Source organism: Strigops habroptila, chromosome 4 (assembly GCF_004027225.2).
Source record: "Strigops habroptila isolate Jane chromosome 4, bStrHab1.2.pri, whole genome shotgun sequence".
Classification (NCBI taxonomy): domain Eukaryota; kingdom Metazoa; phylum Chordata; class Aves; order Psittaciformes; family Psittacidae; genus Strigops; species Strigops habroptila.
The window spans coordinates 69,763,396-69,787,981 of record NC_046358.1 but is presented as its reverse complement, the minus strand read 5'-3'; the positions used below and the strand labels follow the sequence as shown (position 1 = coordinate 69,787,981).

General features: G+C 49.5%; 1 protein-coding gene across 3 annotated transcripts in view; it reads left to right on the top strand.

Moving 5' to 3' along the window:
- Positions 1–24,586, top strand: part of RAB11FIP3 (RAB11 family interacting protein 3) — an 80,305-nt gene that overhangs the window by 7,692 nt on the left and 48,027 nt on the right. For 2 of the 3 annotated variants that reach the window (XM_030482117.1, XM_030482118.1), the window contains exon 2: positions 13,351–13,444. In XM_030482117.1, coding sequence (XP_030337977.1) covers positions 13,351–13,444 — 94 coding nt within the window. Of the gene's footprint in view, positions 1–12,134; positions 12,833–13,350; positions 13,445–24,586 lie in introns of those variants that run through there. The other variant, XM_030482120.1, reaches the window with a different exon arrangement.

Genomic DNA, 24,586 nt, shown 5'->3' with positions numbered 1-24,586 from the left:
GTTTTGGACAAGGGCCTGTAGGGACAGGCCAAGGGGGAATGGCTTTAACGTGCCAGAGGGGAGACTGAGATCAGCTCTTAGGCAGAAGTTCTTCCCTGTGAGGGTGCTGAGGCGCTGGCACAGGTTGCCCAGAGGAGCTGTGGCTGCCCCATCCCTGGCAGTGTTCAAGGCCAGGTTGGACACAGGGGCTTGGAGCAACCTGCTCTAGTGGAAGGTGGATTGGGACTGGATGAGCTTTAAGGTCCCTTCCAACCCAAACTATTCTGTGATTCTGTGACTGGTTCCTCCATGTGAGCTTGGAGCGAGCAATGCCAGCCTTTCCCTCTGCTTGTTTGCATAAATCAAACACCCATGGAGAATGCAAGTAAGATGCTGCCAGGCTGGTTCTGGCGAGCTGCTCCGTAGCAGCAGCGGGGTTTTGCTGGTGGCTCATTGTATCTGGTGTGCTGTGGTCGCGGAGTGTGGTACTGGTGGGGACACGGCAGAAAGTGAGCTCCAGCAACTTGAAGCTAAAAGTTGCCATCTGACCATCAGCTGGCAGGAAGGTGTGTTTCTGAGATGAATAGGATTAGGTAGTGATTTGAGATCTTGCTACTGTGTTCGCATTGTGAAATGTGCCTGTGTCCTTGGGGAATTGTGCATTTTGTACTTCCAGTGCCTCTTGCATGGCTCCCACATGCCAAAAGCATTTTCACCTCCTCTTGGACTACAGTGTGTGTTCCCAGTGCTGTGTTTTCCTGATGTTCTCCTGATGGTGCTTTCTGGGGTCATCTGCACTACAGTTGCTCACTTAACCAGCCAAACCAAGTCTGCAAGACAGCTGTACTACTCTAGTGCTTCAAGTCCAGCAGACCCCCCAAAGCCTTCATTTTCTGCTTTAAAAGCACTGCATCTTTCATTCCACTCTCAAACTGATCTATTATAGGATGCTTCTGCCTGGACAAGGTCACTGCCAAGCCATGCTGTAGCGTTGCTGATGGCAGTGGAGCTGCAGGGGCTTTGTGTGTGATGCAGGTGGAAGTAGGTCCACGCGTGGCCAGGTTGTGTGATGATGGTAAGGTGTGTGTGGCACAATGCTGAAGGCTGGTGCTTGCCCCTGCTGCTGCTGCTGAGCTGGAGGTCCAGGTCTGAGGCTTCCCAGCAGAGACAGGAATTCCATCAAGCACAGTGGGAGAGACATCATGGATTTCATAAAGCTGAAAAATCACTTAATAGTTCCTTAATATCTTTGTGTGTTTCTGCTTGATAGCAGGAAGATACCCACAGGCTCAAAGGGAGCTGATCCTCCATAGGAGTAGGGAGGGATCACAGCTAATATCAGAGGCACCTGGCATGAACCTTGTTTTGGGAACCCAAGACTTCCGAGCCCAAGGAATATCCCTGAAGGTGTAATGGGGCAGTGGAAATGCCAGCTTGGGCTTTCTGCGCTGCTCTGAGTTGGACAAATCATCTCTTATTCCCAAACTCTTATTTAGTTCATGATAAGGTTTCTCCTTCTCTGTAGAGTCTCTTCTGGAGACTTGCACCGCTGTTGTGGTTTTGGGGCTGGGGTTTTCCTCAATAGAAGTGAGAGTCCTGTTGAGCTGTGGTTCTGGGATGGGCTCCACTGCTGCTGCCATGTGGCTGGGACCATCCTGCTGCCTGGTTAGCCCTAGTTTAGGTCAGGGACTTTTCCCTCTCTACGAATAAAACAGAAAGCAGAGAGACGCCTGGAGGCTGCTTGGTGCGTGGCATGCTCTGCGCGCTGCTTCTCCCTGGCCAGCTCCTTGTATTGTAACAGCAAACCCCCTTTTAATAGAAGGAAATACCAGTGACACTGAGCTGCTGAACTTGCTCACTGATTGTTACCTTATTTGATGCCTAATTAAGCCGAAGCAAGCAATCTTGGCAGTGCTGTTAGATGCAGATGTGAGTGCTTGCTTAAATGACACCAATCCTGGTGCTGCCTATGTGGGTCTTGCCTCCAGTGGTGTCCCCAGCACCACAGAGGCCACTGGGGTCCAGTGCAGGACAGTGACAGCTCTAGGGATGTCCCATGGCATTCTATGGGAAGAGCAGCACTACTGCCCGTGTTACAAGGGATGGTTACAGCTGGTAGCCAGGCTTTGCAGGCTGAATGTCCTTCTGTTGGGTTACGCTGTAAGCAGCCTGGTTGGCTCCCGATTCATTCATTTTTTTGGTAATGCATTGTAGTTTGTCAGAAAAAAGAGCTCCTGTTCCCTTTGGTACAACACCCCATGGTCAAATACCAGCAGTGTTACACTGGGTTTGAGTCACTGCTGCTACTGGAAGGGGTTTTCAGCTTGCAGACTGATGTTTGTAAGTTCTTGCTTATTCCTCTCTCACAAGAAGGAGTAAATCCGGCGGGAGAGGACCTGGTGCTGGGAGCTGCGTAATCTGGCATGACTCAGTGGAGCTAACTGCCGACAGCCCTGTGGAAAATCCATTTGCCAGAGCCCAGTAGGAACCGGGGCTTGAGCAAAGTCTTCAGGAGGTAAAAGGAGCCCAAACCACCAGGTTTTAGAGAACAGAAGCTGTCACGGGCAGGGCAGGGCACAGCGCTGGACCAGGATCCATGCGGCTGCTCTGCGGTGCCAAGCACGGCACGGGATGAGGGGCTGCTCAGGGAGAGTGTAGCTGTGCCGAAAGGGAAACTCTTCGGATGGGGAAATAATGTTCAGCTCTACCTTGGCTTTAAAAGCTGATCAGGACTCTGTGGCTTCTGTCGCCACCTTTGGCTCCAGAGGCATCTGTTGCCTCCCTTTTGCATGGCCATATTCCTTATTTTCTTCCAGGGGAGTGGCAGTTCTTCACCCCGCTTGCTGTGTGTGTGAGGAGAGTGTGTGTGTGTGTATATATATATTATATATATTAAAAAGAGAAAAGAAATCTGGGTATCCTTGTGGAATTTTTTTCCTATGCCTGCTAAATGGATGTAGCAACTAGCTAATCCTCCCCTGACTGCTTGGAGCTGTGGGACTACTGTGCTGGCAGGAGCACAGCAGGAGGATGCAAAGAGCAGAAGCAAAGCTTGTGGGAGGCTGCTTGCCCTGAAAGGTCCAAGGGAGATGCTGGAGGCCTTGATGTGCACGACGAGGGTGCTGGTGGAGACCTTTGTGTGCAACAGGGAACTGCCTCTTGGACCTTGTGCTGCACCTCTTCAGTCTCTATGGAGCATCCATCCCTTGGTGGTGCCTTGTCACAAGTGTAGCCGATGAAGGAGGGATGCCGGTAGCAGAGGTAGGACTGAAAGCCTGGAGCATGGAGGCAGGTCGTTGGTGAAGGGCAACTTGGCTGCTAGACTGGCAGAGACCTGCAGAGCCATGGTGGAGTATGGGGAGCAGAATCCAGGCCTCATGGTGCTCCTCTGCTTGGAGGAGCTGATGGTGTTGGGCACGTCGTGGGTGCTGGAGAAGCATTAACGTCGTCATGTTGGGAGGGGGTGTTGTGTGGTGAAGCTTGTACAGCCAGTGCTTACAATCCCACTCTGCAGCCCTGGGCTTCCCAAGCCATACATGGCATCTCAGCCTCTTCTCCCTTCTTCTGAGCATCTACTTCTGCACCTAGAAACTGCTGGGGGCTTCCCCCCCTCCAGCATGTGTGCTTTGTGTACTTGCCTCTGCACAAACAGCCCTTTCTGAGGGTTGTGGGAAGGGTTGCCAAAAGGAGAGAAATAACTTGAAGCAGTTCTAAAGAAGAAATGAGTCTTTCTGCTTTGCTGGGCTCTGAATCACGCTTGTTTGTGTTACAATAAACTTCATTTTGACAGTGTGGCAGGCTCAGTCTGGCTGGGGAAGGTGAGTGGGCTCTCTTACACTTGGCTCTCTAATACTTAGCTGCCTGGTTGGGGACAGGCTTGTGTCTTGCACTCACCTGGGCTTCACCTCTGCAGCCGAGAGACTTCTTGTGCTCCCCAAATTCCCAAGGTTTGCAAGTTGAGAGATGCAACTCTCTGCCCCTGCTCTCGTGGTTTGCTGGTTTGTGCACTGACAGTAAGAGGTTTCTCCTATTTCTGTTGTTATGATCTCGTTATAGAGATTATAGCACGTACATCGGATTTTGGAGAGGGTGAGCTGGTAAAAGGGAGTCCTGAGATAGAGGATTTATTCTGGGATGTTCCATGGGGGCTTCTTACCTGGTTGGGAGGAAACAGAAGCAGAAGCTGCAATCTTGGATTTATAAGCCCAGAGAATCTGATCTGTAACCAGAGAGCCCCCATTGCAGAAATAGCTGCGTGTGTTGCAGGGGACTTTACACAAAACTAGACCAGGAGCTGCAAAATGTTCAGCATCTTAAAATGCTGGTCCTCAGCGTGTGACCTCCTGGCATGTTTTATGGAGTTGCTTTTTGTCTGGTCAGATCAGCTCTTAAATCCTGAATAGGTTTTCTGCCTGGTTGTGGTGCCTGGCTGTTCCCCCGAGGGCAGCTCCAGCCTACATCAATGCATGTGCTTTATGTAAGAAGAATCTGAGCACTAACTAAACCTTTCCTTTCAATCCAGTCTCCTGCCTCTAAGCTGTGTCTTTGGAAGGATGAGAACAGGTTTCCCCTGTCATTAGAGGAACAAAAGCTAGAAACAAAGCTTTCCGTGTTCTGGAGGGTGGAGAAAAAACACTTTTCAAGTTTCACTAAGCAAATGAATATGTCTGTAGTAGAACATTTGAGCTGAAGCTTTTGAGCACTTAGGTAGCGAGACGAGAAATCTGGAACACTTGAGACAAACACAGTTAGACTTGGATAAAACCATTTCAGTGTAACTCACATTCCTGGTAATGTTTCCAAACCATCCTTGAAGGTGTTTCTTTAAGTATGTTTTGATGCTTCAGAGACAACAGTTGAACAATTTGGAAATAGTCATACTTGATGTTGGAGGGCACGCTTGAAAATGTGACAAAGTGAAGCTCCTGATGCTGTGGTGAGTGTAGAGGTATGATGCTTCCTGCAGATAAGCCTTGGAGCTGGTAGGGTTACTCCAAAAGGCCCTGTACTCGGGCCGGTTATGTGATTCAGACCAGAGGAATTTCCACCAGCAGGTAAAAAACCCAAAACTGCTGAGTAAGGGATTCGGGATGGTGAAGATATCCTGCAGTTTGGCTCCATGCCGTGCACTGAGGGCCTCGCTGGATGCAGTGATTCCTTCTGGTTTCTTGTGAGACTGGGCGGGAAGGATATGCATCCTCAGGCTTTTTTGGCTGCCAGCTCTTTAAAACATATTCTGGCTTCTTTGTCTTCTTCCTGTTGAATTTTGAGTGTTTGAAGGAAAGCCTTTTCCTGTGCTGCTGATGCATGTGCTGCTTGGGCAGTGGCTCTGGGAGGCAGGCAAAGCAGATATGCTCCTCTGCATCAGCTGGGGGCTCCCAGTTGACATGAGACCTCTTCTTTCCCTTTCCAAAATGGGAAAGTGATAGTTTGCTGGGAGAGAATTCTTTCCTGAACTTGCATATTCACATCTCTCTGCTCTGGTATTTCCTGTGCCTGCAGCAGGAGCCTGCTGACCCTGGGACAGGCTGGCGAGTGGCAGCGTGACTCATGGTTCCGGGCTGAAGTCACCTGGGTGTGAGACTGGTGTAGAAACTGCCTGAGTAGGCGACGTGCATCACAGGTTGATGGTGTGCTGAGCGACTTTCTCCTGGATAGATAGGAGGGAGGAGGATTTGGTAGGCAGGCAGATGTGTTAAAAGGTGAGGATATCATCTTCCTGGGCAGGTAGGGAAGAAGGGGACCTTGTTTTGAACTGGAAATGATTGAGCTGCAGGGTCTTCTCTCCCTTCATTTGTGGGTGATCCCTCTACCATTCCAGTTCTTAAAATACTTGCAGGGTGATGGAGTTTTATTCCCCCTTTTGCCTTAAACAGTAGGTTTGATTATTTCTTCTGCAGCAGAAAAAGATGAGAATAAACCAGGCTGAATCTTTCTCTTTGTCTCCTCAGAGAGATGTCTCAGTTTTTGGTTTCAGGTACTAGACTGATAGCGGAAGGCCCTGCAGTGTTCAAAGCTTCTGAGACTGAAGTGACAATAAGGAGAGGTGAACTGATGTCTGTGCAAGATTAGGGAGGGACATTGCAGAAAGCATCTTCTTGGAGTGTTGCTTATGGTGGTCCTTTAAACAGAGACTTGGCCAGACACAGTCTGCTGCTGATCTCCTCCTCTGAAAAGGCTCAGAGTGACGCGCTCGCAGCAGCCCTGGATAAGTGCTGCCACTTGTGCAATAAATAACGTGGCTCTTGCACTGCTTACTCACAATTGCCCACTGCTTCTGCCTGTAATGAGATCTGCCCCTTGAGGGTATTTCAAAGGTTGGTTAATGAGGTGTAATTGCAGCAGAACAGAAACCTGCTCTGAGGTTCTGCCTGCTTTCTGGAGTGCCAGATCCTTTAAGGAATTACAGAGCCGGTTCCTATAAACATTGCTGGAGCCAGTGCAATCCCGAGTTCTCAGCCTTCCACTCGGCCTGCTTGTTTATGCTGATGAAGCTGCAGAAGTGAAGCCCTGGGAAGGGTGTTCCTGGCTTTGGGATTGCTGTGACCACGGTCCAGACCACAGCAGCAGTCTGGGAAATACGTTGCACGCAGCAACGTTAAGTTATGCTCATACTGTCAGCATGTTAATGCTCTCTCAGCACCCAGCACCGGGGGGATAGACATGGTCTTACCCCAGACAAATGCTGCATTAACAGGGATCAATTCATTTCAGCTGATCACATTGCAACCCATTGATTGAGCAACTGCACGACCTAAAGAGAATGGCTGTATAGGGACTGCTGTGTCTTTGGGAAGTTGCACGCTGCTCCAGAATTTGGCTGCAGAAGGTTCAGCAGTTCCAGCACATTTGCACATTTCCCAAAGATTAAAAAATACAACAATTCTGGCTTCTGTAATTAGCATTTAAATGTATTTTTTCTTTGAAGGGGTTTAGCCTTGAGAGACAAAGTGGGTTTTTACAAACAAATGACTACGTTGGCTCATACCCTTCGGTTAAGTGCAGAAGGTAGAGATGCTGCATTCGTCCATCTTTGCATGATAACCATGAGAGATTTTCACATTGCATGTGCTAAATCTCTTAAATTCCAGTATCCACTTCAGGCCAAAGATCTGTCTCAACATAAAGAGAAGGGCATCTAGGTGTGAGCCCTCTCCTACACTCTGTATTGCTAGCTAAAAATCCCCTTTAGTTGGCTGTTACAACAATGTGGCGTTTGGCTTTCTCTCCGTTTCAGTTCAGGGATGTGTGACTTATGATACTCTTCCCCCAGAGATAAAAGATGTTCAGAGCAGATCTGAGCTTCTTGCAGACAGAATTGGGTAGTCAGTCATGCGAGAGGTGCCTGGATTTTCATGTCCTGCTGCAGTCAAGCAGGCTTTGTGGACTCTCTATACCCAGAATTGGTCTGGACCTGGTTATTCAGTGTAAATGAGTTTCCTATGTTTAAAATTCCAACACCCACTGGATTTTAGGATGGTTTTGATCTTCTATTTTGCTTGCAAGACCCTTCTGTTAATGGCAGCATGAAGTAGGCAAATCCAGTACTGCTGGAAACTTCAGGCTGTCTGCAAACAGGCCCTTAGACTGCTACAAGCCAAGGGGTGGTTTGAGCAGCCTTTTTTAAGGCCAAACAGAAGATAAAGGCTGGCTTGGGGCACGTTTAACGTAGTGTGGAGACTTGCACCAAGGCTGGCAGAGATCCAAGCAGCAGAGCATGCAGGCAGCAAAGGGGAGCACGGTCTAGCTGGAGGAAATAACTAGGAGCTGATAGAAGCAGCTCAGCATTGGATTAAAAGCAAAGTTTTCTTTTCTGTTGTACTACTTCAGAGCCCATGTCTGAGCCAAACATCCAGATGTGGGGAACCATGTCTGCATGCACCGTGCTTGGTCATGCAGAGCTGATTAAACAGCTCCATCAATGTTTTGGAAACCTTTCTGGCCTGGTAACGGCGATGGTGAAAAGCTGTGGGTACTTGCTTCCCCCTGTGTGTCATGCCTATGGTCCTTGCCTATCAGAGGGGTGGTAGCTTTTCCTGCATAGACTTTCCTCAAAGGTGGAAACTGGTCCTTTGGAAGCTGAAGCTGCAGCTTGTTGAGTGTGGACCCTGCTTTCTTGCTTGGTCCTGCCTTGCTCTGTGTTTAAACTTGACCACAAAGGCTCCCATTCCTTCTGGAGAGGAAGAGACAAGGGTAAGGTCCTTAAACCTATTAGTCTTCATTCGGGAGAGAGAAATTTCCCATTGATAAATAGATTGGGAAGAGGTGGGGGCAAGAAGCGCATCGGCCTGGTTTGAAAGAGGGCCTTGTGTAGGTGCCAGGGGCTCAAGGATGTACATGTGAAACCACGTGTTTTCTCTGCCCACCACAATCTCGTTACTGGAATGCTGAGCAGTTGCTTTCAAAGCTCTGGTTTGAGTGTCTCAGTGTTTACTTTTTAGGCCAAACCTTAGCCTTTCTCTAGAATCAGGTTCTAATAAGTGAAATGCAGTTGTGTTTTGAGCTGCTCACAGGTAGCTTCTTGCGTCAGTCCCCAGACAGCACTGCTGCCATCACGTCAGCAAGTTCCCCTGGGAAGGTCATTTTCTGGTGGTTGTATTAATGGTTCATCTGATGGTTTGGGTTAAAATCAAGGCCCAGCCAGCAATAAGCATGCTGTGTCACTGAGGCAGCATCTGGACTGGTCTTACTGGTTTTGTAAGCTTTTTCCTGGATGGGCTAGTCTGTCCCTGTTGATTGCTCAAGTGGTCAAAACACACCAAGCATGGTGCCCAGTTGAACCAGACGCCGGGTAAGTCTCTGGCATGGTGTTCCTTATCTGGACAGGTCTGTTTGTGTCTTTCAAACAGCTCTCTAGGGTTGGTTTTTTTTTGCACATAATCCATGTGGTGGGTTCCTTTGGGGGCCTGAGACTATAAGTCATCTGTTAAGCAGACCAGTTCTTCACTCTGGCTTGTTTTCCCATAACTTACCTTGGTGCTTGTCTTATTACTCTGAATACTGAGACCACATGTCAAACCTTTTCCAAGGGAAGGAGGGAGCAACTTCACGGCAGAAGCATCTATCTTTGCTTATCACAGAATGTATGAGACTGCAGGTGGAGTGGTTAAGGTGAGAACTTGCTGGCCTGCCTCTAGTGTTTGGAGATATTTATCAGGAATATGTTGTCAGTATTGATTCCTTCTCTTTTGTCTCCTTTGGATTTGCTTCCAGAGTCCGTGTAGAGCAAAGTAGTGCTGAAATGCAGATTTATTACTCTCACTATCATCATCAAGTAAGTAGCTTGTGTGGAGGGCAGGACATGGACCTGGACGTGGCTAGGCTGGAAGCATCATGGGTGTGAGATACCATAGGTCTGTAGCAGCTAGGCTCCACTGGCTCTTCCTTGTGGGTTCCTGACTGCTGTGAGCACTAGAAACCTCCCACCCTCATTTCACCCCTCAGAAGAATTTCTTTCTGGAAGCTGATTCAGCCCCAGGCTCTGCCAGAACATGAAGGAGAACTTCTGGCAGGCTCAGGGGTTACAAGGAGGTGTTGGCTGGCCAGCCAACAGCACTTAAAACAGGCACAGGGGGTATCTTGTTCTGTTGAATCCGTATGCTGTACGCTAGAGACATGGAGCATCAATAAGGATAGAGAAAAGGCCTGGAGCTTCCTTTTCCTCCTGCCTGCCTATGAGGGCTGTGCGCAACTGGGGAATCCCTTGCTCCCTGGGAAGCTTTCCTGGTGTGGCTGCCAAGCCTTTGTATTCACCTGATTTTGGAGTTGTGGTCTTTGCCTTTACTGAAGCTTGAGATCACTTGGTGAGGTGATTTCACTGTGTTGAAGCAGGGAAGCTCTCTCTGTGCCCCATGAGGCAGGGAGCCTTGGCAGCCGGGACAGCAGTGCTGCGTGGTTCCGGCACCGTGCTCGGGGGCAGCTTGGTCAGAGGAGGTGGTGGCTGACAGCAGATCTTGTTAGGGTTGGAAGGCAAACCGCCCTGCTGGTGTGCAGAGCGCTTTAATACCGAAGAAGACATGGTAATGTGGTTGGTGCAATGGGTGGTTCTTGTTTTGTTGCTGAGAAGCCAGGCGACCTCCCTCCTCCTCCCCAGTCTGCTTCCCTCTCCATGTCCCTCACCAGGAGAAATCCCTTATGGACCCATAGCAGGAGATAATTCTGTGCCTCATTCCCAGCACCAGGGTGAGCACCGCACCACCAGTCCTGCTTCTGCCGGCTTGTGTCCTTGTCCAGCCTAAGACAGACTAACTTCAGGTAGTTTTAACCTCTTGCTTTCCACCAGGATTTAAATCAGCTGTTTAAGTCACATCATTCTCTTTGACTCCTTAATGCTCAGTATTTCTAGATGCTGCTTCTTCAAGAAGAGTTTGTAACCAGCTTTGAACTCTTAAATAAAGAGTTTGTAACCATCTACAAACACACACATATAAATAAAATGTTTATTTTGAGTATTTCTTGCTGGCCAGAAGCAGGAACCTCACTGTGACTGTGGCTTGTATCTGCTTGGTTTTAGCTCAACTTTGCAGTTTGGTAGGATATTAACTTTTGCTTTTGTGCTAATAGGAGTGTGGTGTTAGCTACTCCACTCTGGCAGATTAGTCTTCAGCTAAACCCAACAAATCCATGACTTCAGAGCTGCTAAGATCTGCTAATCTAAAGCAGTTTGAGCCACAGTGCTTGGGGTTTTTCCCAACTGTCCTAATAAGGTGATCTGTTCATCATCAACATGAATAAATAGGGAAAACTGACAGTTGCAACCCAGGACTGAGGTGTTTGGGCTGTTGGTGGCTCAACGCCCTGATGGCTTGCTGTGAACAAGACAGTGAGTATCACTAGCACCCAGGACCTTCATTTGACATTGTTCAAGATCTTGATGTGTCTTGAATAGCCTGTGCAGTTCTGGCCTTCCTCTTCGCAAAGGATGGGGGCAGGAGAGGGAGCATGAAACATCGTTAAAATGGGAGACATTGGCACAGGTTGCCCAGGGAAGCTGTGGCTGCCCCATCCCTGGCAGTGTTCAAGGCCAGGTTGGACACAGGGGCTTGAAGCAACCTGCTCTAGTGGAAGGTGTCCCTGCCCCCGTGGCAGGTGGTTGGAACTGGATGAGCTTTAAGGTCCCTTCCAACCCAAACCAGTCTGGGATTCTGTGATTAACACCAGCAGTGCCTGCCTGGTCCTCCCAGCCCCTATGAGAAGTTGTCCTGGGAGAGCAGAGGCTTGTTGAAGTTCTTTCTAAGCCTGCACAGCAAATACAGACAGGTTTGGATCAGCACAGACATAGTACTGTGGGCTCGAGCTTCATCAGTGGCATGACCTTTGTTTGCATCTGTAATGTCAGGGTTGTGAAGTTTTAAGGACACTTCCCTATTTTCCCCTGCCCACAGCTCAATCTAAATACACGGGTGGCTCTTTTGCATAAACAAAATACCTGTGTGGCTGCTCTGTCTCTTTTGCACAAGCACCAGTGTGGGAGAGGTGCGTTGCTGGGGTATTGATTGACACAAGGGCTTGAAACTCAGCTTGGCCCTGAGAAGCTGCTAGCACTGTGAGCAGCCCTGCTTGGCATGTCCCATGTGTCACCGTGGCTGGATCTTTGCAGAAACTAGAGTGTGTTATGATAATCACTTACAGGCTGATTAAATGTCACTTGCATTTCTGTTATCTATATACACAGATAACAAATTAAGCTACAGCTTTTGAACTCAAAAGAAGCTGCCAGATGCATTAACTGGAAGTGACACACTTGGAGTTGTTTTATTAGTCTAAAATACCTTTGTTTAACATACAAGAAGACTGACTCATCCAAGCTCATGTGTGCTATGTGAGTTCAGCAGTTTTGTTATCTGTCTACCAAAAAAGTGCTCCAGAAAAGTGGAAAAGGTGCTTGTGTGTTGTCTTCTTCCTGTTCGTGATGGAGTAAGATGGCAGGCAGGCGAGCCTGTGCTGTGCTGGAGCTTGGGGGGCTCTCTCATGGCAACCCTGCAGAAGCACAGTTGAGGTGTTATGGTCTTAGCTCCACTGCTGCAGGGAGGTGGGATGTCTGAAGCAGAGATACCTCCTGCCTCTCCCAGATGTGCTGGAAACCACATGGATGTGCTGGCAAACGGCTCTGACCATGCTGCAAACGTGACTTTCCTGTATAAACACACACCTGGGTTTAGGAAAATAAACCCAAACAGAAAGCAAACCAATCCCGCTGCTGATGCGTAATGAGGCAGCTTCGAGCCCCACGCCTGGGCTTGGTTGTCCTCCGCGCCCCCCGATGTTAAGTCCCTTTTGGATGTGAGGTTTCCTTCCCTGGAAGGAGAAGTTTGGTGGTTCACCAGTGTTTTCCCCCAAGAACAAACCAAAACCGAGAGATCACCTGAGTGAGACAAAAGGCAACAAAAGGTTGTGCTCAGGAGAGCTGAACAAATCCCTTGCTACAGATTGCCTGTAGACTTCCTCCTGTGCGTCAGCTCTGGAGGAGCAGGAGCGGTCTGTGTGTTGGGCAGGGTGCGGGCAGCCTTGGAGTACAGAGTTAATTGTGGAACTAATTGTGCAATTCCTTCTTTCACCTCTTGCTCACGCTGCCTCCTGGGTTTGTTTCTCAGCCGAAGGATGTGGCTGTCAAATAGATAAATGTGCCTTAATACGTCTTAAAATGAAGATTGTATTTTTTAAAAGCGGGGAAAAATGTCTGATTGTCTCAGCTTGAGACACATCAGCAGTGTAAAGGGTTTTCTGTTTGTGGCAGCCTGGAAGGAAAGAACCAAATACACTTTGGGCCATGAGAAATGACCACGGTTTTGCCCTCAAACTATAGCTTGTTCCATTTGAAGAGCCCAGATCATTCTTGCCAGGTCCAGGTCTTGTGAGTGGCCCTTGCTCCATGTGTGTGCCTGCTCCAGCACTGCATCCTAATCCTGCTGACGTGATTCCTTCCCCCTTGGGCATTGTCTAGTTGTGCAAATGTTTCAATTAGATGGCCTGAGTTTGTAACGTGGAGCAGTTCATTATCACTGAATCCTCTTAACTAGGCCCTCCTACTGGGTAGCCGATTACTAAGTTTTCCCAATTAAGATAGGACTTCTTAAAAACCATAAAGATAAACAAATCCCTGGCAGAGCAGGACCACGTTGCAAGAAATAGTGCCCTAACCTATGTTTCAAGATTAAGCACTAGTTTCAGCTCCAGCCAAGTACTGATTAACCCTGTGTAGTGATTACTGATGTTCCCTGCCAGAATGGCCGCAATTTGGTGTCAGCTTAAGAAATTCAGTCTCAAATCTTTTTCCTGAGAGGAGGAAGAATGGGTTACAAGGTGTTCCTGTGGTGGAAGATGCCCTTTCTCCAAAGGGCCCTATGGGTAACACTGCTTTTGTGGTTGCAGGTAAAAGACCTAACAAAGTACCTTGATCCAAGCGGACTTGGAGTCATCAGCTTTGAAGATTTCCATCGGGGGATCCGAGCAATCAAAAATGGAGGTGAGTTTGCTGCTGTGCTGCGGGTGAGGGCAGGAGGGCACCACATTTCACACCATGGGGTAACGGAGCTGAAAGGTCGCTTGGTGAAAACAAGCTGGGTTTGATGTCCTGGAAGTCACTCCTCTGTGTTGGGCAGAGGGACAGGGGCAGAGGTTGGGTGTGTTTGCTGATAGAGTTGAAAACAGTGGTGGTGGTGTGTTTTCCTGTTTATCAGGGAAGTTCCTTCCTAAATGTTTATTGGAAACAGGAAAAGCCATCAAGGGAAGATCCATTTTAGTTTGGTGTCTGCTCTCCCCTGTGTTTTTTGGGGGGAGTTTGCTTGCTTGGCTGGCACCTACTGGAGATGTCAGTCTGTCTGCTGCAGTGTTACATCTTCCCAATGCTAAGGACTGATGCATTTGCCTTCACTCCATCCATTTGGAGGATCAGTGTGCTCAAATGATTTCTAGCAAGAAGCACATTAAACAAGAGCTTTGAACTCACTGACTGGGAGGTCATCTTTAAACAGGCCTGTGACAATCCCCATGTGGCTCTTGATGTGATTGTTGTGAGTACTTCCAGAGCAGTAGTTTGGTGAAATGTGAAGTATCTTTCTGGCTGGTTGGCATTTGAACTGCTTTGCTGAAGCAAAGATGTTTTTTCCTTGTGGGATTCATCTCTAATACAAGTGTTAGAAGGTCATTTTGGGGCAAGTGTGTTGTTAAGGGCAGGGTGTGCAAAACATTGGAAGCCTCCTGCTGAGCAGATGTCATTTTAAATGTGCAAATATGAATTATCCTACTCGCATATTGATAAATTCTGCTCATAGCGATGCTTATTTTCAACTTTAGCATCGCTTTCATGCAGTGATGAACACGCACCATGTAGCCAGCGCCACACACTGAGCATGCTTTTGAGTTCTGACACAAAGAAAGACGTGCAAAGACCTATTATTCCTTTACAAACCATGTTGTTTCATGGGTAGAAAACTCTCAAAGTAGAAGTGACTCCAGTTTGTCTGTCAGTTGTCCATCCCTCCTTCTGCTCCCCGCTCCAACCTCCAGCTTATTTGTGCTCAGGGCTGGAGTGTTGGCACTCATTTACTGGAGTGAATGGCAGATCACAGTCTTTATGGCTGGTGTAGCTTGACAGTGCAGCTGATTCCCAGCTCTCCTGATGCAGGAGGAATTGCATCATGCTATTAATTTGTAATAAATTGCTACTGGAGTAGTGTGTTTGTGAAAGCTCTGGCTTGTGTTTCTCTTCAATAATTGATAGCTCTGGTATTGTGTTGTATTAATTGAATGGAAAAAGCAGATCCAGACAAAGCTTTTAGGCTCTCTATTTATTAAACTTGAAAGAGATTGATATGTATTTATTACAGTGGTTAAGGAAGGCAGAGCTCTCTAACACTGCACAGCATTAAACCATTATAAAAGAAACCCAGGGTAGGGCACAAAGAGGTTTTTTGAGTATCACCAGCTGAGCAGTTGCTCATGTTGAAGTGATCTTGAGGATTTGCTGCTGCTGTTGAGACAGTAAATATTGACCATCCCTTTGCAAAGAAAGGTTATGCTTACTGCTGGGTGTCCCTTTTAACAAGGTTTTGTTAATTAGCTGGGCCTATTTTTGGCCAGAGAGAGTTCTCTTGCATTTCCTGGTATTCTGCTGTTCTTTGTTCAGTCACTGATGTGGGAGCTGGTGTAAGCTTATGCCTTGCAGAGTCTGTATTAATGTAGGTAAGGGTTTATTTCTGAAGACGCTCCACTTTTCTTTCCCTCTCCTCCCTCTCTTGGAGACTCTCCATGGGATAGTAGTAGCTGTGATTTTACTTGAGCCATTCTGGTCTAGCTTGGCCAACTGAAGGTGCAATTGCAAAACTTGCACAGTCTGCTACTTTGCTTACAACTGCTTTTGTGTTCAGTTGGCCTGTACGTCCAGGGAAGACACTGAGCTCCTCAGTCTTATTCCTGTGCCACTGTTTGAGGTGTGCTCCCACGGGCTGAGGACCATGCTGATCTAGGACTCCCGAACCTCAGTGCAGAGCAAAGCACCATTTAACCACTCGTTTTACCACTGAAAGCCATGATGCCCCCTCTCCACTGCCATGAAACGGGTCTTATCTCTTTGTAATCTTTGTCTGGCCAGGTAATGTTGACCATGGGAGGGGAAGAACAAAGTGACTTGTATGCAACAGAAGCTGGATTTGAGACTTTAATGAGACTCTTTAGCCACTTGTTGCTGCCTTATCTTCTACCCTTCCCAAAGAGAAGACTCAATAGGAAAATGTGGTCCTCATACATGTATCAGTGGTGACTACATGTATATTCGATTGCCATTAGAGTGCTCTAGAGAGGCCTCCCCGCTGCGGGAGGTGGTGAGCCCATGGCTCTTGGGCAGTTGGGCTCAGTTCTCAGGCCCAAGCAGGCTGGCATGGGGACCACAGGGGATGCCTGGGCATGGGGAGGCATCTCAGTCTCCCCTCTGGCAGGTTAAAGCCATTCCCCCTTGGCCTGTCCCTACAGGCCCTTGTCCAAAGCCCCTCTCCAGGTTTCTTGTAGCCCCTTCAGGCACTGGGAGCTGCTCTAAGGACTCCCATTAAGGAGCCTTCTCTTCTCCAGGCTGAACCAGCCCAGCTCTCTCAGCCTGTCTCCAGAGCAGAGCTGCTCCAGCCCTCGCAGCATCTCCGTGGCCTCCTCTGGACTCGCTTCAACAGCTCCACATCCCTCTTGTGCTGTTGCCCCAGAGCTGGATCAGGACTGCAGGGGGGTCTCCCCAGAGAGGTCTCAGCTCCTTACAACCTGTTGCGTCCCAGCCCTTCCTGCTTCTGGGCTGCTGGGACATCCTTGTCCTCCCCTTTCTCCATAGAGCTTTTAAAGTTTGTGTGAATGGCGGCTGGATGACTGTCCAGTCCTACAGCTTGTAAATAGCAAAGCAAAGTGGAACAAACATTGGCAGCAAGTCAGGGATGATAAATAACTCTGATAAGTGGACTTTTATGGCTTTGTATTGTAAAACTGGAGATGCTGATAATGTAGGGGTGGCAGTAATGATACTCATTTGAAGGAGCAGGGTATGTTACAGAGCATGCTGAAAGAAGCCAGATAAGGTGTGTAATGCCTGGGGAATCCACAGCCAGAAGAAAACCTGGTGCACCATCAGGGAGATCCAATGGAACATCTTCTAGTCTGCAGGGGAAAAGAAATGGGAAGGGAGCCAGTGTGACTGCTGCGTTCATCATGCTTAGAAGCTACAGCTCGTGGGGGATCTCTGAGAGAAACAGGTATGAGGGACTGTAGGCAAGCCCCTAGGAAAGCTCAGACCAGGAGTAAGGTCTCTATTTGTATGGCAGGGAGCTGACCTTGGCACAGGGCAAAATGAGATGCTGTCCATGATTTGAAGCCAGAGGCCAAAGAGCAGCTCTAGTCTGCTGCATGGTGGATGCAGGAACTGCTAGAGGGGGTGAGGTGGTGACACCAGGTACGGGTAGTGTCAGCCACAGCTGGATGCAAGCAAACAAGGGTTTTGCTCACAGCAGGTTCCTTTCTCCAACAGGGTATTTAGAAACCTTTTCATCTTCAGCCACCTGATTTTTCTACAGAGGCATCCAGCAGGACATATTTAATGTCTCCTCTTTAGCAGACCAGTGCTCCTCCTTGAACTCAAAAGCAACAATGAAAAAGTTGTGTGATTCCTGCACATGCCCTGAGCCGAAACATCTGTAACATCCGTCATCTCAAGAAAAGCCCACTAGGAATGGGCTCTGTGCAGGTACCCCCTGCACGTGGGGGATTGCTGTTGGGTTCAGTTCAAATAGCCACTGTGCAGGCAGGGGAAGGTGCATTCCTGGAGCTCCTTGCCTCGTCCTTGCCTGCTTCCTTGGCTTCTGATCCCTGAACAAAGGGGCGCCTGTGCATCGAGAGCAGACAGTGCATCCACTGAGAAATAGATGTGGTCATGAGCTCAGGGCAGGGCCTGCGGATGGAAATAGTCAAATCTATTTTTTGAAATGCTTCAACTAAAAGCTCTTTGGATTGGGGAAGACAGAAAATCCAGCTCCAGAGCCAACACCCAAACCTGGAAGCTATCACAGAGTTCCTGTTTGCAGGGAATGCAGGAGCCAGTGGGGTGGCCAGATCGGGGAGAGCCCTGGCAGTGCCAGCCTTGGGGGGAGCTGGGTCAGGAGTTAACACTATGCTGAACACATGAGCTGCAGCTCAGTAGAGATACCCCCATGGGGGTGAATAAGAGGCATTGAGCAGGAGGAGTGTGTTCAGCACACCAAAGGCATTTGAGAGGTTTCCAAACAACAGGCTGAATGGAAAAGCATGGAGCAAGGCAGGGCAAGGTGTTGAGCAGCACAGAAAGGGCTGGCTGGTGCTCAGGAGCTGGCAGCAGTGTGAGCTTGAGTTGGTTGGAGTCTCTGTGGGGCTGCATCCCGCGGTTCCCAAGAGCAGCCAGGGAAGGATTTCAATGGGTGTATCCTTCGAACAGAGGCTGCAGTTTCCTCAGCTGGTGTTTCATGTGCAGAAGTGGTTGGTGTGCTTCTGGTAGCTGAATGCTAATCTGGGAATTTCACAGAATCCCAGACTGGTTTGGGTTGAAGGGACCTTAAAGCTCATCCAGTTCCAACCCCCTGCCACGGGCAGGGACACCTTCCACTAGAGCAGGTTGCTCCAAGCCCCTGTGTCCAACCTGGCCTTGAACACTGCCAGGGATGGGGCAGCCACAGCTTCTCTGGGCACCCTGTGCCAGCACCTCAGCACTCTCACAGGGAAGAGCTTCTGCCTAAGAGCTCATCTCAGTCTCCCCTCTGGCAGGTTAAAGCCATTCCCCCTTGGCCTGTCCCTACAGGCCCTTGTCCAAAGCCCCTCTCCAGCTTTCTTGTAGCCCCTTTAGGCCCTGGCAGCTGCTCTAAGGTCTTCCCTTAAGGAGCCTTCTCTTCTCCAGGCTAAACCAGCCCAGCTCTCTCAGCCTGGCTCCAGAGCAGAGCTGCTCCAGCCCTCGCAGCATCTCCATGGCCTCCTCTGGGCTCACTCCAACAGCTCCACGTCCCTCTTGTGTTGTTGCCCCAGAGCTGGATCAGGACTGCAGGGGGGGTCTCCCCAGAGCGCAGCAGAGGGGGAGAATTCCCTCCCTCGACCTGCTGCTCACGCTCTGGGGGTGCAGCCCAGCACATGGGAGGGTTCTGGGCTCAAGCGCTCACTGAAGCCGGGTCATGGGGACCTGCTCATCGACCAACCCCCCCAGGTGCTCCTCCACAGGGCTCCGAGTCCTCCCTGCCCCTGAATAAAGGCTGTGAGCATTACATCTGAAAAGCTGACAGCCAAGAGAGGGAACTGCACATCAGTTCTCAAACCCAGATGTGGGTAATTATTCCTGCACTGCTCACCCCATGTGCAGGTCATGCTGTGCAGCCTTGCTGCAAGGGGAGCAGCAATGTTCTCTGCTCCCTGCTGCACTGCCAGCTTGCTGATCCCACGTCCTGGAGACGCCTCTGGATCTGATAGTGCTTAATGACATCTCTGAGATCACAGCTCTGGGTGCCATGAACCACTCGTATGAGTCTGTAGATAGCGTGTGGTGGCTCTGAGTTCATTTCTGCAGAGCCAGGCTGGCTGCTGCCCTGGTGACACGGATCTGCTCTGCCTCCACGGGGCGTTTGAAGGTGCAGAGCGTGTTGGGTATCTGGTAACATAAACCACTGTTTGGTTTCTGTGTAGGTTTGTTTTTCTCCCTCCTCTGTAGGATCTGCATTGCAGATGGCTTTTGCTACGCAAAATGAAAGCTTTCCTTGCACAGGGATAATTCCAGAAGCCAAAGCTTATGTTCCCTGACTCCCAATCCAGTAATTATTTCCGAGGCTGTGTTTGTGTGCATCTTCAGTGATGTCTCTTCCAGACTGATGCTGAAAATATGGTAGGATTTGCAACAGGCTGCTGCTGACATCTAAGGGCGCTTTCTCAGTGGGGGTACCCAGGCCTAACTTAATATTCAAGGCGTTTGCTTTTTAAAAGACAAGTCTCACTGAAGCTCAGCAGATGGAAGGAGAGCTCATGTGCACGTTTGACTAAACTCGGTGAGGATCTGGCACCGGTGTGAGCACTTCCTACGTTCTCATCAGATCTGCTGATCTCTTCATTTGTGCAGCAGTGCTGCAGTGAGGACTTTCCCGCTGATCCTGCCTGTTCCTAAGCCTGGCTCCACCGTCGCCGATTAGGGACACAGTTCCTTTGATGGCTGAAGGTAGGACAGATGCCTCTTTGTGTACAGCTGTCATTCAGAGAACAGGGGCTGCCATGAATGGGAAATCAAGATTGATTCAGGAGCAAGAATGAAATCAAAATTGCTCTGATTATGTCTTCTGCATTTGTTTGCATTGCATCTTGCTCTGCTCTGGCATATATATATATGTATGTACTATATATACTGCTTGTTGGGATAAGGAGTTGATGAAGATGAGTGTTAATTCTGCCCCTGAAAGGAGTGAAAATTTAAATGTTGTTTTAAAATTTATATGTATACTTGAGGAAAAAGATAATCAGACCTGCTCTTCGTAGATCAGAGCTCTCCTCATCCCTCTAGTGCAGATGGATGCTCATAGCACCATTACTGTGCTTATTAAGTTTGGGGTCCACGTGCTTGTCATCTGTGACCCCTTCTGCAAGGGACAGAAGCAGTCTTTCTTGGAATACTGAACTTGGAGTTTTTTTTCTTGAAATAGTGATACTTCAACACTTGTCTTGGAAACCACTGGGCCTGCCCTTGAAGATGTGTGAGGGTTGTCTGTTGAGTCTATTAACTCTTGCTGCTTGCAGGGGATGGGGAATTAGGAGTGTAATTGCTAGCCTGTGATGGAGGCAAGCTGCTTTGGAGTTGTCCTGTGGTCAGAATGGTCTGAGGGCTCTCTCCGTCCCTCTCCTAACAGGAGAGGGGCAGGTGTATCTGAGGCACAGAGGCACTCTGCTGTGGAAGGCTGGTGCCCAGGGAGGAGTAAGTGTGGGATGAAGGTCCTCTACATGAAGCACAAACAGATGAAGAACTGAGCAGGTATGAGACCAGCCCCACTCTCATCTCTGTTCCTGGGTGACGGAGGACGCAGGAGGGAGCCTCAGGGCAGGTGGCACTGGGGTGTTTGCCCTCTTCCTCCAGCCCACATCGCACCACGTGATCTTTGGAGAAGAAAAGTCGGTCTAGTGCTCCCAGGAGCCCCAGGATACTGCACAGCATGTGTGGTTCTCAGCGCAGCCTCAAAGGGGCTGCCTCCTCAGATGATTGTTGCTAAATCCATTGTTACCATACCTCTTGAAACAAGAGGACAGGCATACTGCTTGAACACTTACCTTGAGAAATGTAGCTTTGTTCTCCGTGCTTTTTAATAGCTGCTTGTGTTCCTGCACTGCTGCCACTGAATGAGCTATGGGCTGCGTGAGGAGGATGCTCCTCAGCTCACCCACAGCCAGTGCAGGGCTGGGAGCAGCTCTGCTACCTCTGTGAGCAGTGGAGAGACAGGAGGTCAGTGCATGGTCCTCTCTTTTGGAATACTTTCACACTGGAAAAGATAACTCCAAACTGGCTCAGCTGGGAGGAAAAAGATATTTATTTCTTCAAAGCAAAATTGGGAACAAAAACACCTCCCACAAAACTATTTATCTCCAGCCACATAGCTGCTGGGATTCAGCAAGGCTAATGCTGCTGCAGACTGCCTGCAATAGCCTAAGCAGGGAGATTTGGATGAGTGGGGGAACTGCCTGTTCCCCTGCAAAGCAGGAGCAGGGGCTGGGGCAGTGGGGAGACAGGAGATGCTCCTCAGCTGTGAAACCTGTCCTGCTGCTGAGCTCTGGAGCAGCAGGGAGCAGAGCTGCATAGCTCACATCACCCTCAAGCTCTTCTGAGTCACTCTTTCTGCTATAATCGTAGAATCCCAGACTGGTTTGGGCTGGAAGGGACCTTAAAGCTCATCCAGTTCCAACCCCCTGCCACAGGCAGGGACACCTTCCACTAGAGCAGGTTGCTCCAAGCCCCTGTGTCCAACCTGGCCTTGAACACTGCCAGGGATGGGGCAGCCACAGCTTCTCTGGGCAACCTGTGCCAGCGCCTCAGCACCCTCACAGGGAAGAGCTTCTGCCTAAGAGCTCATCTCCAGCTCTCCTCTGGCAGGTTAAAGCCATTCCCCCTTGTCCTGTCCCTACAGGCCCTTGTCCAAAGCCCCTCTCCAGGTTTCTTGTTGGCCCAATATGCTAGGGAAAGGACTCAGATGCTGAAAGGGGAGAACTTCTGGCTCCCCACGGCTGTTTTTTGATTTGCATTTCTCTTTTAATTCACATAAACAATGGGGTTTATTCACTGTTGTCACTTGGGAGCTGGGTGAGGGGTCATACCAGGGCTGAGGCCCGCTGCTCCATGTGTGCCATAGCTGAGCAGGGAGCACGTCTTCCCAAAACCAGCCTGGCAGATGACATGCTGCATTGACCTACTTTTGGGAGAGGCGCAGGAGTGTTGGCGAGCCGTGTCCGCAGGCCTCCTCGCGGCTCTGGGATGAGGATGTGGGAATCACTCAAATATGCTGCTGTAAAACTGCCGCTAAGGCTTTACAGCCCTCAGGATCCTGATGGATGGGAGACTGGCACGAGCAGCTCTCCCATTTTGAGAATCCTTTCTCTAGGAGTATTTTGAAGCATATGCCAGAGGAATCGCGCCATGTCCAGTCAGTGTCATGCAGTGTTAACAGGCTGCAGGTCCAAAATACACGGGCAGTCCGAGGGGAATCTGGTTCATAGCACTGCAAAGCTGCCTTGTTTGCTGCAGCATGCAGCTGACCCTGATTGAATGCCCAAAGCATCACTGTTTGCACACAATTCCTTGTGAGGGGAATGCATTACTGTGCAGCCAGATCTCTTGCAAATCACAGATTGGAGGGAGTTCTATGTGTGCTGGTGAAGTAAAGGAGCCTCGTCGTGGCTGCATAGACCCTCAGACCACAGTCAATCCCTGATAAAGGCAACTGGGGTGAGTTTAAATTTCAAATGAAATGCCCAGGTTTGATGCCCGAAAGAACAATAATTTCTCTGGCAAAGGAGAAGAAAAAACACTGCAGCGATTACTTGTTTTCTTGGGAGTATGGTCAGTATAAAAAATAGGGAGGAGTGTTTTATTAGAGCTTTGGAGCGATTCTTAGCGCACTCATCTACAGAGATGATGACTAAAAAGAAAACAAAGGCAACTTCTGTTAGAAAATAGACATTTCTCATCCATCTGCCGCCCTCTGTGTTTCTCCATCATGTTTTGTTTTCTGTGCCGGGAGTGTGCTGGTTTGTTCCACATCTGTTGCTGTTAACGCTTCTGGAAGATGGGGCTCACCTGTGGTTTGGGTGTGTGTGGGAGGAGGTTTCGGTCCCGCCTGGTTTGATTTCTCAGGTTGGGATGTTGGCCCTGGAGCACGGCACTATTAATGCTCAGTTCAACCTGGGAACTGGGGAATGTTTTCTTCGTCCTCACCAGAACTGTCTGGCCAGAGATCAGGTGGAGTTGGCTTCCTGAGCTTAGGTAAATGAAAGTAACCATAGAATCCCAGACCGGTTCGAGTTGGAAGAGACCTTAAAGCTCATCCAGTTCCAACCCCCTGCCACAGGCAGGGACACCTTCCACTAGAGCAGGTTGCTCCAAGCCCCTGTGTCCAACCTGGCCTTGAACACTGCCAGGGATGGGGCAGCCACAGCTTCTCTGGGCAACCTGTGCCAGCGCCTCAGCACCCTCACAGGGAAGAGCTTCTTCTTGATATCAGAGCTAAGTCTCCGCTTTCATTTCAAAGCCATTAAGTAAGTAGTCCATTGTCCTGCCTCTACACCAGCAGGCAAGCCAGAGCTGTCAGACCATTTCTCATTAGGAATCCAGTCTATCTGGTGTTATTAATGAAGGGATAATTACTCACTTAGGACTATTGTTCCTCCAAAAGCCCTGCACGCTCTGTCACGCCTGGAGGCTTGTGACTGTGCAGTGAGTGTACGCTTGTGATGCCTTGACAGATGGATGTGGCAAAGGGTCGTTTCTTCTGAGTGTTTCCTGGTTTCTCTCTTAGACAGGAGAGGATTCCTGTGCTGCGGCTTTGGTGGGATATTGGTCCTAATTGCAGAACTGCTGGGTTGAGCTGTGCTGGCTCTGGAGGGCATCCCCTGTGTCGAGAGAAGCCTCGTTGTGATTGACCACAGCTCACTTCATGTCAATCCTCTTCTGCCTGTACCAGGCAGGGTCCTCTCCTGGATTGGTGCTGTATCTCTTGGATACCTCTGGTCATCTTTCCCAAGTGCATACAGTCGGGCTGCTCCTGTACATCTGTCTAGCCACTGGGCAGCTTATTTCTCCTTCTGAAAGGAAAACCTCCTGCTAACGAGGTGCCTAGTGCTGCCCTCACTAATCAGAGCTTGGCAGAGTGGTGGTGAAGGAGTCCTGTCACCTCTTGCAGCTCAATGTGCATGCAACAGAGTGGCTTCACTCCGTGCTGCTCTTGTGACTTGGGGAGCAGATCTGTACCGAGACATGATTCACCTTCTCCCATCACAGAATCCCAGACTGGTTTGGGTTGGAAGGCGCCTTAAAGCTCATCCAGTTCCAACCCCTGCCACAGGCAGGGACACCTTCCACTAGAGCAGGTTGCTTCAAGCCCCGTCCAGCCTGGCCTTGAACACTGCCAGGGATGGGGCAGCCACAGCTTCTCTGGGCAACCTGTGCCAGCACCTCAGCACCCTCACAGGGAAGAGCTTCTGCCTAAGAGCTCATCTCAGTCTCCCCTCTGGCAGGTTAAAGCCATTCTCCCTTGTCCTATCGTTACAGTCCCTGATGAAGAGTCCCTCTCCAGCATCCTCGTAGGCCCCCTTCAGATACTGGAAGGCTGCTCTGAGGTCTCCAAACAGCTTCTCTTCTCCAGGCTGAACAGCCCCAACTTTCCCAGTCTGTCTTCATATGGGAGGTGCTCCAGTCCCAGGTCATCCTCCTGACCTCCTCTGGAATTGCTCCAACAGCTCCATGTCCTCCTTATGTTAGAACACCAGAACTGCACGCAGTGCTATAAGTGGAGTCTCACAAGAGCGCTCCTCTACTTGCTTGGTTTTGAAGACTGTTTTTGTGCTGTGTGTAGTTTCATTAATGCAGAGAACAGTTATAGAG